Here is a 12,920-nt window from a genome sequence, read left to right as displayed (position 1 = left end):
ACTTGTTCCTCAAATAAGCTGATATTGTACATTTTGTTTATAGGTTACTGTCTGGCAACAGAAGGCTAATTCAGGATGTGGTGAGTTCTTATTTGATATATTAAAAGTTGCTCTTGATATCTATGGATGTTTGATGTTTGGAACTGGAAATTAGCTACAAATTATTTCTAAACAAAGTTCTTGACTTCACAGTGCTCCCGTTGCCAGTTTTAACAGTCTTTGTAAAATCAAGCTCTTTGTTCTTGCGAAAGTTGACCGTAGCGGTCTGTTATAAATCTTCATAATTCTATTTCTTCCACAAATTTAGTAGGCTGTTTCTAAATTATGGAGATGAATTTCCAAAGTGAAGATCTTACTCTGTATTGCACGTGGGCAGCCTTAGGCACAAATATTTAATCAATTGAATTCATACCATAAAACTCGGTAAATTATATTTGTATCAATCACTCAGCTTCTTAACACTTCGTTTCAAGGAGTTGTAAGGAGGACCTGTAGTTTAGTGACGTATGTATAGATGTTTTTGTGAGATGTGAGGAGTCACCTGCATTAAATTTAATTTGGTTGTAACATATTTTGGCAAGTATCTTATTATCCAGATATGGAACTGAAATAGTACATTACAACAGTTCATTATGTCTGCTTGTGTCTGTATATGTGTGGATGGATATGTGTGTGTGTGTGCGCGCGAGTGTATACCCGTCCTTTTTTCTCCCTAAGGTAAGTCTTTCCGCTCCCGGGATTGGAATGACTCCTCACCCTCTCCCTTAAAACCCAAATCCTTTCGTCTTTCCCTCTCCTTCCCTCTTTCCTGACGAGGCAACAGTTTGTTGCGAAAGCTTGAATTTTGTGTGTATGTCTGTGTTTGTTTGTGTGTCTATCGACCTGCCAGCACTTTCGTTTGGTAAGTCACATCATCTGTGTTTTTAGATACATATATATATATATATATATCGCTAGTGCCGGCATAGGAGCGGGAGAAATAGCTGTGGAGCGAGTGAGACCACACTGTGTGTGTGTGTGTGTGTGTGTGTGTGTATATATATATATATATATATATATATAAGATGATGTGACTTACCAAATGAAAGTGCTGGCAGGTCGACAGACACACAAACAAACACAAACATACACACAAAATTAAAGCTTTCACAACAAACTGTTGCCTCATCAGGAAAGAGGGAAGGAGAGGGAAAGACGAAAGGATGTGGGTTTTAAGGGAGAGGGTAAGGAGTCATTCCAATCCCGGGAGCAGAAAGACTTACCTTAGGGGGAAAAAAGGACGGGTATACACTCGCACACACACACACACACACACACACTTATCCATCCACACATATACAGACACAAGCCTTTTTTCCCCCTAAGGTAAGTCTTTCCGCTCCCGGGATTGGAATGACTCCTTACCCTCTCCCTTAAAACCCACATCCTTTCGTCTTTCCCTCTCCTTCCCTCTCTCCTGATGAGGCAATAGTTTGTTGCGAAAGCTTGAATTTTGTGTGTATGTTTGTATTTGTTTGTGTGTCTATCGACCTGCCAGCACTTTCATTTGGTAAGTCACATCATCTTTGTGTGTGTATGTGTGTGTGTGTGTGTGTGTGTGTGTGTGTGTGTATATATATATATATATGTCTGCTTGTGTCTGTATATGTGTGGATGGATATGTGTGTGTGTGTGCGCGCGCGAGTGTATACCCGTCCTTTTTTCTCCCTAAGGTAAGTCTTTCCGCTCCCGGGATTGGAATGACTCCTCACCCTCTCCCTTAAAACCCAAATCCTTTCGTCTTTCCCTCTATATATATATATATATATATATATATATATATATATATATATAAAGGTCGACAGACACACAAACATACGCACAAAATTCAAGCTTTCACCACAAACTGTTGCCTCATCAGGAAAGAGGGAAAGACGAAAGGATGTGGGTTTTAAGGGAGAGGGTAAGGAGTCATTCCAATCCCGGGAGCAGAAAGACTTACCTTAGGGGGAAAAAAGGACGGGTATACACTCGCACACACACACACACACACACACACTTATCCATCCACACATATACAGACACAAGCCTTTTTTCCCCCTAAGGTAAGTCTTTCCGCTCCCGGGATTGGAATGACTCCTTACCCTCTCCCTTAAAACCCACATCCTTTCGTCTTTCCCTCTCCTTCCCTCTCTCCTGATGAGGCAATAGTTTGTTGCGAAAGCTTGAATTTTGTGTGTATGTTTGTATTTGTTTGTGTGTCTATCGACCTGCCAGCACTTTCATTTGGTAAGTCACATCATCTTTGTGTGTGTATGTGTGTGTGTGTGTGTGTGTGTGTGTGTGTGTGTGTGTATATATATATATATATGTCTGCTTGTGTCTGTATATGTGTGGATGGATATGTGTGTGTGTGTGCGCGCGCGAGTGTATACCCGTCCTTTTTTCTCCCTAAGGTAAGTCTTTCCGCTCCCGGGATTGGAATGACTCCTCACCCTCTCCCTTAAAACCCAAATCCTTTCGTCTTTCCCTCTATATATATATATATATATATATATATATATATATATATATATATATAAAGGTCGACAGACACACAAACATACGCACAAAATTCAAGCTTTCACCACAAACTGTTGCCTCATCAGGAAAGAGGGAAAGACGAAAGGATGTGGGTTTTAAGGGAGAGGGTAAGGAGTCATTCCAATCCCGGGAGCGGAAAGACTTACCTTAGGGGGAAAAAAGGACGGGTATACACTCGCACACACACACATATCCATCCACACATACACAGACACAAGCAGACATATTTAAAGACAATGAGTTTGGGCAGAGATGTCAGTCGAGGCAGAAGTGCAGAGGCAAAGATGTTGTTGAATGACAGGTGAGGTATGAGTGGTGGCAACTTGAAATTAGCGGAGATTGAGGCCTGGTGGATAACGGGAAGAGAGGATATATTGAAGAGCAAGTTCCCATCTCCGGAGTTCGGATAGGTTGGTGTTAGTGGGAAGTATCCAGATAACCCGGACGGTGTAACACTGTGCCAAGATGTGCTGGCCGTGCACCAAGGCATGTTTAGCCACAGGGTGATCCTCATTACCAACAAACACTGTCTGCCTGTGTCCATTCATGTGAATGGACAGTTTGTTGCTGGTCATTCCCACATAGAATGCGTCACAGTGTAGGCAGGTCAGTTGGTAGATCACGTGGGTGCTTTCACACGTGGCTCTGCCTTTGATCGTGTACACCTTCCGGGTTACAGGACTGGAGTAGGTGGTGGTGGGAGGGTGCATGGGACAGGTTTTACACCGGGCGCGGTTACAAGGGTAGGAGCCAGAGGGTAGGGAAGGTGGTTTGGGGATTTCATAGGGATGAACTAAGAGGTTACGAAGGTTAGGTGGACGGCGGAAAGACACTCTTGGTGGAGTGGGGAGGATTTCATGAAGGATGGATCTCATTTCAGGGCAGGATTTGAGGAAGTCGTATCCCTGCTGGAGAGCCACATTCAGAATCTGATCCAGTCCCGGAAAGTAACCTGTCACAAGTTGGGCACTTTTGTGGTTCTTCTGTGGTAGGTTCTGGGTTTGAGGGGATGAGGAAGTGGCTCTGGTTATTTGCTTCTGTACCAGGTCGGGAGGGTAGTTGCGGGATGCGAAAGCTGTTGTCAGGTTGTTGGTGTAATGCTTCAGGGATTCCGGACTGGAGCAGATTCGTTTGCCACGAAGACCTAGGCTGTAGGGAAGGGACCGTTTGATGTGGAATGGGTGGCAGCTGTCGTAATGGAGGTACTGCTGCTTGTTGGTGGGTTTGATGTGGACGGACATGTGAAGCTGGCCATTGGACAGGTGGAGGTCAACATCAAGGAAAGTGGCATGGGATTTGGAGTAGGACCAGGTGAATCTGATGGAACCAAAGGAGTTGAGGTCGGAGAGGAAATTCTGGAGTTCTTCTTCACTGAGTGTCCAGATCATGAAGATGTCATCAATAAATCTGTACCAAACTTTGGGTTGGCAGGCCTGGGTGACCAAGAAGGCTTCTTCTAAGCGACCCATGAATAGGTTGGCGTACGAAGGGGCCATCCTGGTACCCATGGCTGTTCCCTTTAATTGTTGGTATGTCTGGCCTTCAAAAGTGAAGAAGTTGTGGGTCAGGATGAAGCTGGCTAAGGTAATGAGGAAAGAGGTTTTAGGTAGGGTGGCAGGTGATCGGCGTGAAAGGAAGTGCTCCATTCCCTCTATATATATATATATATATATATATATGAGGTGACTTACCGAACAAAAGCGCTGGCAGGTCGATAGACACACAAACATACACACAAAATTCAAGCTTTCGCAACCAACGGTTGCTTCATCAGGAAAGAGGGAAAGAGAGGAAAAGACAAAAGGATGTGGGTTTTAAGGTAGAGGGTAAGGAGTCATTCCAATCCCGGGAGTGAAAGACTTACCTTAGGGGGAAAAAAGGACAGGCACACACACACACACACACACACATATCCATCCGCACACACACATTCCTGTGTCTGTGTATGTGCGGATGGACATGCGCCCGTGCGCGAGTGCACACCCGTCCTTCCTTCCCCCTAAGGGGAGTGCGAGTGTGTGCCTGTCCTTTTTTCCCCCTAAGGTAAGTCTTTCCACTCCCGGGATTGGAATGACTCCTTACCCTCTACCTTAAAACCCACATCCTTTCGTCTTTTCCTCTCTTTCCCTCTTTCGTGATGAAGCAACCGTTGGCTGCGAAAGCTTGAATTTTGTGTGTATGTTTGTGTTTGTTTGTGTGTCTATCGACCTGCCAGCGCTTTTGTTCGGTAAGTCACCTCATCTTGGTTTTTATATATAATTTTTCCCACGTGGAATGTTTCCCTCTATATATATATATATATATATATATATATATATATATATATATAGTCTGTTTCAAATTGTATTTCTTCACTTTGCAAAATAATTAAAAGAAATGTAATTTATCCACTTATTATGTGTTTGTAGGTAATAAGAAGGCATTTGGCAGTGTGAAACAAAACTCATTATGGGAAGCACCAGAAAATATGGGAATTCCATTGCACTTAATCTGTGCTTTTCAATCCCCTTATGTGAATTCATCCTCAGCAAACATCAACCAAGGATCCAGACGAGGGTGTCCACTTTCAACCACACTTATTATTAATATTTATAATTTAATGACTAAAGGTAACAACCCACCAAATATTAGAGCCACTGAATATTTGAAAGGCATGTAAACAAGACTGAAAACTTTGTTAGCATTTGGATGAATGCTTTCCCAGAGCTATCGTGTACTCGTAATGCATCCAGATGGCTGAACACCTTAAAGTAGGCTCATCCAAGAATTGCGCCACTTTGTGGGCGCAAGGCAGTGTAATTCAGCATCCCGTATGTGACTGTGTTCGCTAGTGCCGGCATAGGAGTGGGAGAAATAGCTGTGGAGCGAGTGAGACCACACAGCACTGCTCTGTGCTGAACTGTCCTGCATTCAGGCCCAACATAAACAAAGTAACAGAGGAAAGTGGAGAGTGAGCGGTAAAACAAGCAAACCGTTTGCTGTTTAGGTAACAATTAGTGTTTGTGTAGCATAATTACTATGCAAAGTCTTAGAAAACAATATCCAAAACAAAAGGATAACTTAGTAGTTTTCAGACCCACAGTTTGATTCTATTACGTAGTATTGCACATGCACACACGTCATATGTCCAGTAGGCATCTTCTGAAAGATATATCAATTTCTTAAATGAACTAGTGTCATAAATATTCTATTTTAGAAATAATTTTACTTAAGGGATATTGTGTTTCATTCTTACTGTTAGTAATTGTAAGAATGAAACTTTACTGTTAGTATTTACAAGTAAATATTTTTTGCTGTACTTCATGCTGCAGCTTTTTGTATCATTTTTCAGAGTTTAGACATTGGATTCTTAGTTTGCTGTTTAATTTTAATTGACAAAGTTTGAAAACTTATTAAAAAATGGAATTAAGGTTATAAAAGACGTGTAATCCGTACAGTCAACATTTTTAAACAAGACAATTAGCATTTTATACGTTTTTCTTTTTCAAGGAAATGATTTTGTCTAAGTTTGGTACAATATTCCGGGAGACTGCTAACATCAAAGCATTAGTCAAATTTTTATCGCCAAGTAGTGAACGGTTCTTAGTTTTAGCAAGCTTTAAAAGGGAGAAAAAGCACTCACAAATATGCGTGGAACTAAACATTGAGAGAACTTTGGCTGCATGCTTGTGCAAAAGAGGGTACTTATCTCACAGAAAACAGCTGTAAAAGTCGTCCAAAGTTTTACACATAAGAAAGTCGGAGTGTATACGACCCGGGACAACCGGGAGATCTGGGAAAAACCCGGGAATTTTTTCATCCGGGAGAAAACTGGGAAAAACCCGGGAATTTTTCATAGTTTTTTTTTCCAGCTAAATTTTTGTAATTTTGACTGGTAAGAACCGATACTCTAACAAAGGATATTACTGTATCCTGCTACTGCAGAATAATACCGCAGCAATAAAACAAGAATGAGAGAAAAAACGAAAATAAAACTTAAATTGCAAAGGAAATGCGCAATATACAGCAAAAAAACACAGTGCTCATACAAGCATCTGCCAACAGCAAAATATGTCAAAGGCTTTAGGAAGACTATGCAATGCTTCGTAACAACAAATTGCCTCCGATGAGCGTTACGTCACAACTGTTTACATTAGGTTCGGTTTAGCAGTTACGAGCGGGATCATGCGCATGCGCAGTTGAGTAATACCTTCTCCCGCTTCTGGCTACAGAAATGTGGCTGTTGGCTGTGTAAGCAGTCACAGCAAGCAGTTAGATGATACCGGGAAAAATTTTACTGGAGCGCCCAAGCTGCCAGATTCATGCATGTGCAGCAGGCCCAGATCTAGGAGGGGGAGGGGGGGGCAAATTCATATTCTTGAGGGGAAAAAACCTTGTTTCACAAAGCAACTAGCATCCAGCGCACGTTAGTCTATCGATTATTCATATGACTTTGAAATACATCCCTGTCGGTTTTCGAACATTATTGAACACATTCTAAGTTGATTTCTGAATGAATTGTAAGTTGATCTGTGAATGCGTGCATAATGTACATGATGTCTCTGTCAGGGGAATCCTCGTTGCATGTAGAAACAAACTTTTCTGTAGACAAAAGGGGCTATACGAGCTGAACGGAGTTAATGCCGAACGGATGAATGCCAACCACTGTCTGATTGTGTGGTTGATTGGCTTTGCGAAAGAAGAGCGTTGTTATAATTACTAGCGAAATCCATAGATTCAGACAACAGGAGTCGAAATAAACAAATAACAGGTAAGAAAGATTATGTATTGCCTTCTTGGTGTATCCAAGAAACTGAAATTTTGACAGAAAATTTTTGGCCAGATCGCTACACTAGTAAGGGCCAGTTGTACAGTCCCTGGCTAGCAGCCGCTTTAAGTTATATTCTGAAAGAAGCACGAAAATCGCATTGTACGAACGTGTAACAACGCCTACCCGGGGAATAACCGTGGGGAACTAAACCGGTGATTCTGGCAGAGTTAGTGAAGTTAACCTGTGAATGAGCTTTGACATTGGCAGGAATAGTTACAGAATTAGTGATAACAAGACTGTTTGTTAGAACGAGGAAGGAGAAGAAACGGGGACATCGCACAAATTATGAAACAATATGATGATTCCAAGTTTGTATAAAAATTTTGTACTACTACTTTTGGATCTTGTGCTTGAGAAACTGGAGCATATGAATGAAGTGCGAAACTATTTCCTAACGTAAAGCTTTTTGCTTGTAGTAGGCCCAATAGGCATTTGATATTGGTGCTTTGTGAATTATATTCTGTCATTACAAAAAACCCTGTTTGTGCCAAAACAGTATCGTTTATTTGGTGTGTGTACAATTATTGTAGCATTAGAAAGGCCTATTTTGTTTTATCTAGCAGACAGTGACAAAATAGACGGTATCAGATTGGGAAACCACACCAGTCTTGGGTCCTATTGTGTTAACAGCTTTTTCAGTATTAGACAACGACTTTTCGATTTTTCATGTAGCAAAACGTTTGACGAACTTTGATAAGATAATAGATTCTTTCGCAGAAAGGAAAGCACGCCATGTAAAACTGTAGCAGTATTAGAGAGAATAAAATGCTAGGAGCTAAGGATTGAAGAAATGTGTATTGTCTTGCTTGTCTCATGTCTTTACTGGGTTTATGTATCCTATATTTAATTTTATGTCACACAAAACAGCAAGTTGTTATCTGATAGGCAATAAAGGGTGCAAATTTTCTGAAGAGTTCTTGTTTTTTTTTTTTTTTAAAAAAAAGAGGGACAGGATGTCAAACCGGCCGACTGTAAGCAGGAGAGGCACCACAGGACATTTTAATTGCCACTGTCCAGAATATTCTTTGATGGCATCCATTACAAAATATACACGTTTCAATTCCACAGAGCGAAATACAGTGACGTGCAATAGAAGAATGCTGTGTGAGGAGGCGAGGCACTGCACTTTGGCACGCTTATGACCAAATAACATGTCTTACATTTCCTCCAACACGTATGTTTCATGCATCAGACTCTTCAGAAAGATGTACGCTAAAAAATGAACATATTTTTGAAAATTAGATTTTAAAAAAAATTTTTGACGACCTATCTCAAACGCTCGAGGGAGTGGCGGGGTATTGCCCTGATTCGGAAATATCGTAGATACGGGGCTGGTGCGCAGAGCAGTCTGAGTTATAGTGGGGGAAGTGGATAGTCACCACGTGACCCGTATTTACATTTAGTGATTTTGCTTATCCTCTTCGTTTGCTGCTCTCATGTCAAATGAAAACAAAACAGATATCTGTGGCCGGGAGCTATAAACTGAATTAAAATGCATTCACATAATTACGGGCGGCTAAAATGTGTTATTAGTTGCAGATTTTATTTTATTTCTACCTTTCTGACAGTCGAGCATTAATTGCCTTGAAGAACAATAATGATATTTTTGTCAGTTTGCTAAATAAATTTTCTTTTATTAACATATTCCGCTGAGGCAGACATATTTGAAACGTTTTCAACTTCTAGCACTTATGACATTATGCCATAGTAAAGAACCAAACATGAGATAACACATTACTGGTACTCCAAGAAAATTTACAGCCCGAAAACCACATCGAAAAGCTGAATATCAGGTCGTGGCCTACTTCACTGGAAATCCTGACATACGAATGTGCACTTTAAATGTGCACTTTTTAGTATGGATCAGAAATTCCGATGCTCTTGGAGTGTCCTCTGATGTCTTGTTTCTTTTATGACATAATGTAAGCTCTTCTAATGTTTTACACATACGAACTTCCGGTCACCCTACGAGATGGTAGCTGTGCAAGCGCAGTGACGCCTGTCATCTGGTGCTCTCTAGCAATTGCAGAAACGAACCTTTTCTACCAGGTCGCGGGAAAATATTCCGAATGGTGGTTTGAAAAGCGTTACCTTCAAAGTAAATTTCCTTTTACGCAAGTTGAACTATGTGCGAGAATGTAAGATGAATTTCTTGAATCACAGAGCTTTTGATTGTCATTTAAAAATCTGCACGTTGATGACGAGCCATTTAGATGAATTTTGAGCCCAGAAGATCAGACATTTATGTTGTTATTAAAAATTTTACTGGCATGTTTGTGTGATATATCTGAAATTGTAATAGGCGCATAAAAGACCAACATCTTGCAACGTATTAATATTATAGACCAATACTATATGTGAAAGCTTTGCGTTTCGTGTAGCGGCACTATGTATATTAATTTAAACCATTAACTTTTCCTGTTTGTGTCCTCGCGCTATTTAACAGTGATGTTGCTATTGGCTGACTACATCACGTGCTCTAAGCTCTGAATACCCGCTGTCATCGGCTGGTGAGATCACGTGACATGAGCTATCACTCGCTTACAAAAGCGTATGGCAATCTCGATTTCAATGCTTCGGAAAGTAACATGCGGTGCTTGGTGGAATTCGAATTTATACTTTCGTAATACGAAAATATGTGGCACATCAAAGATTTTTCCAAAACGGGTTTTTTCCCCTGTGTTTCATTTTTTAAAGCGCCGGGAAATTCTACGCCCATGTATAATACCATAATCATTCAAAGGACTGATAAGTTATACAGTTCCGAGAGAAAAGTATACTGTCACTTAATAGGGAAAAAGTATGTTTTCACCTGGGACAAAGTGTACTTTTAACCGGGAAATCTGGGAGAAATCCGGGAATTTTTTTTCCTTCTCCATGTATACACCCTGAAAGTGGTCCTTCCGGCAGATATCACACTGCAGGTCAATCAGCTCTAGTTGAAACGTTAGTGATACGTCCTCTGCCCGAAGGGTAAATGGGCAAACAAATACATCTTAAGGCCTGATTAAGCTCACTTATCTCCAAAAATCTGTTTTAAAACTCTTCTTGTAATTCACAAATGATTTGAACATAATCTGAAAAATTCATATCTTCTTTAACACTGTCTAATGCAGCGAAGTGTCCACAGTTCTCCTCTTGCAACTGTTTTTCCCACAAAATAAGTTTTTTTTGAAATGCTTGAATTGTTTGTATTAAATCAACAACAGAGTGTTTTACTCCTTGGAGTGAAATATTCAAAGTATTTAAATGACCAGTTAGGTCACTAAAAAAGCCAAATTCGCCACCCACTTAGGATCACGAAGCAATTCTTCTGGATGTCCTTTCATTTCCGAAAAGGTATTGCTTTCATCCCTCAAGGAGAAAAACTGACCAAGCACCTTCCCTTTGCTCAGCCATCTTACTTCGGCATTGTAGGGAATGTCCAGGTATTTCGCTTTGATATCAACCAGAAATTCTTTAATTTGACGTTATGTTAATCCATGCGAGTGAAGATAATTAACCATTCAAAAAACTATGCCCATAACATTCTTTATGTTGACAGTCTTCCCAGAGTGCCTCCTGGTGTATCAGACAGTGGACTCCCGTGAATAAGGAACAGCTGACTTTAACCATTTTTGACCTCACGTAACCCAGGGATCTAGTGCGTATCCCTCGTAGTGCAGGGGGCTCCATCCGTTGTTACATTGGTCAAGCGTTCCCATTTTAAATCCATTGATTCGAATATGTTTTCCACAGCTAGAAAAATTTCCAAACCTGTGGTTGTGTATTTAATGGTATTAGGTCAAGAAATTCTTTGGTGACACGCAGATTCTTGTCGACACCCCAAATGAATTTGACAAGCTGAGAGATGTCCGCAACGTCCATGGACTCGTCAGGAGCGATAGAAAATGAAATGAAGTTTGCCGCTCTCTCCCTTAATTGCTGCTCCATATCTGAGGCCATATCTACGACTGGGTGAGCAACAGTTTGAGGCAAAAGAGCTATTTTTTCAAATTTTTCCATGAGATCTGCTGGACAAATAATAGCTGCCGAGTCAGCTAGGCAATCTTTGACAAGCATTTGTAACTTGCGCACATACTTTGTGCAACTGTTTCCTGCTCCTACCATAGAAAAAAAATAAGAAAAAACACCTTACAATTAATTTTGCACAGTCCTGTTTTTATAACACTTTCATCATTTTAACAATTAATTGTTTCTTTCGTTGAAACACAAATAAAAAACTAACAAAAAAAGCCTGGTTTTAGGTGCGTTTTCCCCCAGTCCTCTGAAAAGTGGTCATAGACACTAGCAAGATCGGTGAAATGTGGTCGCAAAATAAATTTTTATCTATTGGAATATTTGCATTTTAATTATTTGAGAACAAAGATCAAATTACAACAAATGTTGCCCCATCCATCAAAACACAAATACACAAAAAAAAGAATGACTCTTAATGGCGTGAGAGAGCATTTGTGACGACTCTTCAGAAAGTGGCAAAAAACAATGCACTTGAAACTTTTCCTTACGTCTGTACAGCACTATTTAATGTAACCCAAATATAAAAATTAACCAAAAATACTTGTTCCTTATTACTGACAACCCTGACACTTGATAATGGGCACATTGCTAAGAGACATATCAGATTATAAAATATAGTTTTATTTATCATCTTTATAAATAGAGTGTCATACGGTAGGAAACACTTCACTGTAATGCTGCTTGAAATTTTCTTTCAGTTCTTCAAGCCTGGATTGTGGCCCACTTGTGACAAATTTTCGAACAGATCTTTGTGTCACCTATTAAAGTGCCGTTCAGTCGAGTACTGTTTTAAATGTGTGAGGTTCTGTTGACATACTAAACATTTGGCATGATTTTTTTTGTCAGCAGTACAGAAGAAATTAATTTCCCACTCGGGTTTAAATAGTACAGAAGAGACGCTCCTCCTTTTTTTTTTGTCTACATCTACGTCTACATTTATACTCTGCAAGCCACCCAACGGTGTGTGACGGAGGGCACTTTACGTGCCACTGTCATTACCTCCCTTTCCTGTTCCAGTAGCGTATGGTTCGCGGAAAGAATGACTGCCGGAAAGCCTTCGTGCGCACTCGAATCTCTCTAATTTTACATTTGTGATCTCCTCAGGAGGTATAAATAGGGGGAAGCAATATATTAGATACCTCATCCAGAAACGCACCCTCTCAAAACCTGGACAGCAAGCTACACCCCGATGCAGAGCGTCTCTCTTGCAGAGTATGCCACTTGAGTTTTCTATCCATCTCCGTAACATTATCACACTTACGAAATAACCCTGTGACGAAACGCGCCGCTCTACTTTGGATCTTCTCTATCTCCTTTGTCAACCCGACCTGGTACGGATCCCACACTGATGAGCAATACTCAAGTGTAGGTCGAATGAGTGTTTTGTAAGCAACCTCCTTTGTTGATGGACTACATTTTATAAGGACTCTCCCAATGAATCTCAACCTGGCGCCCGCCTTACCAACAATTAATTTTATATGATCATTCCACTTCAAATAGTTCTGTACGCCTACTCCCAGATATTTTA

General features: G+C 40.5%; 1 protein-coding gene across 1 annotated transcript in view; it reads left to right on the top strand.

The window, feature by feature from the left end:
- The window catches only part of LOC126483709 (rho-associated protein kinase 2), a 205,789-nt gene that overhangs the window by 58,402 nt on the left and 134,467 nt on the right, over positions 1–12,920 (top strand). The window contains exon 13 of the mRNA XM_050106802.1: positions 3,955–3,999. Coding sequence (XP_049962759.1) covers positions 3,955–3,999 — 45 coding nt within the window. The remainder of the gene's footprint in view (positions 1–3,954; positions 4,000–12,920) is intronic.

Source organism: Schistocerca serialis, chromosome 6 (genome assembly GCF_023864345.2).
Source record: "Schistocerca serialis cubense isolate TAMUIC-IGC-003099 chromosome 6, iqSchSeri2.2, whole genome shotgun sequence".
Lineage (NCBI taxonomy): Eukaryota > Metazoa > Arthropoda > Insecta > Orthoptera > Acrididae > Schistocerca > Schistocerca serialis.
This window is presented reverse-complemented; position numbering and strand designations above follow the sequence as displayed.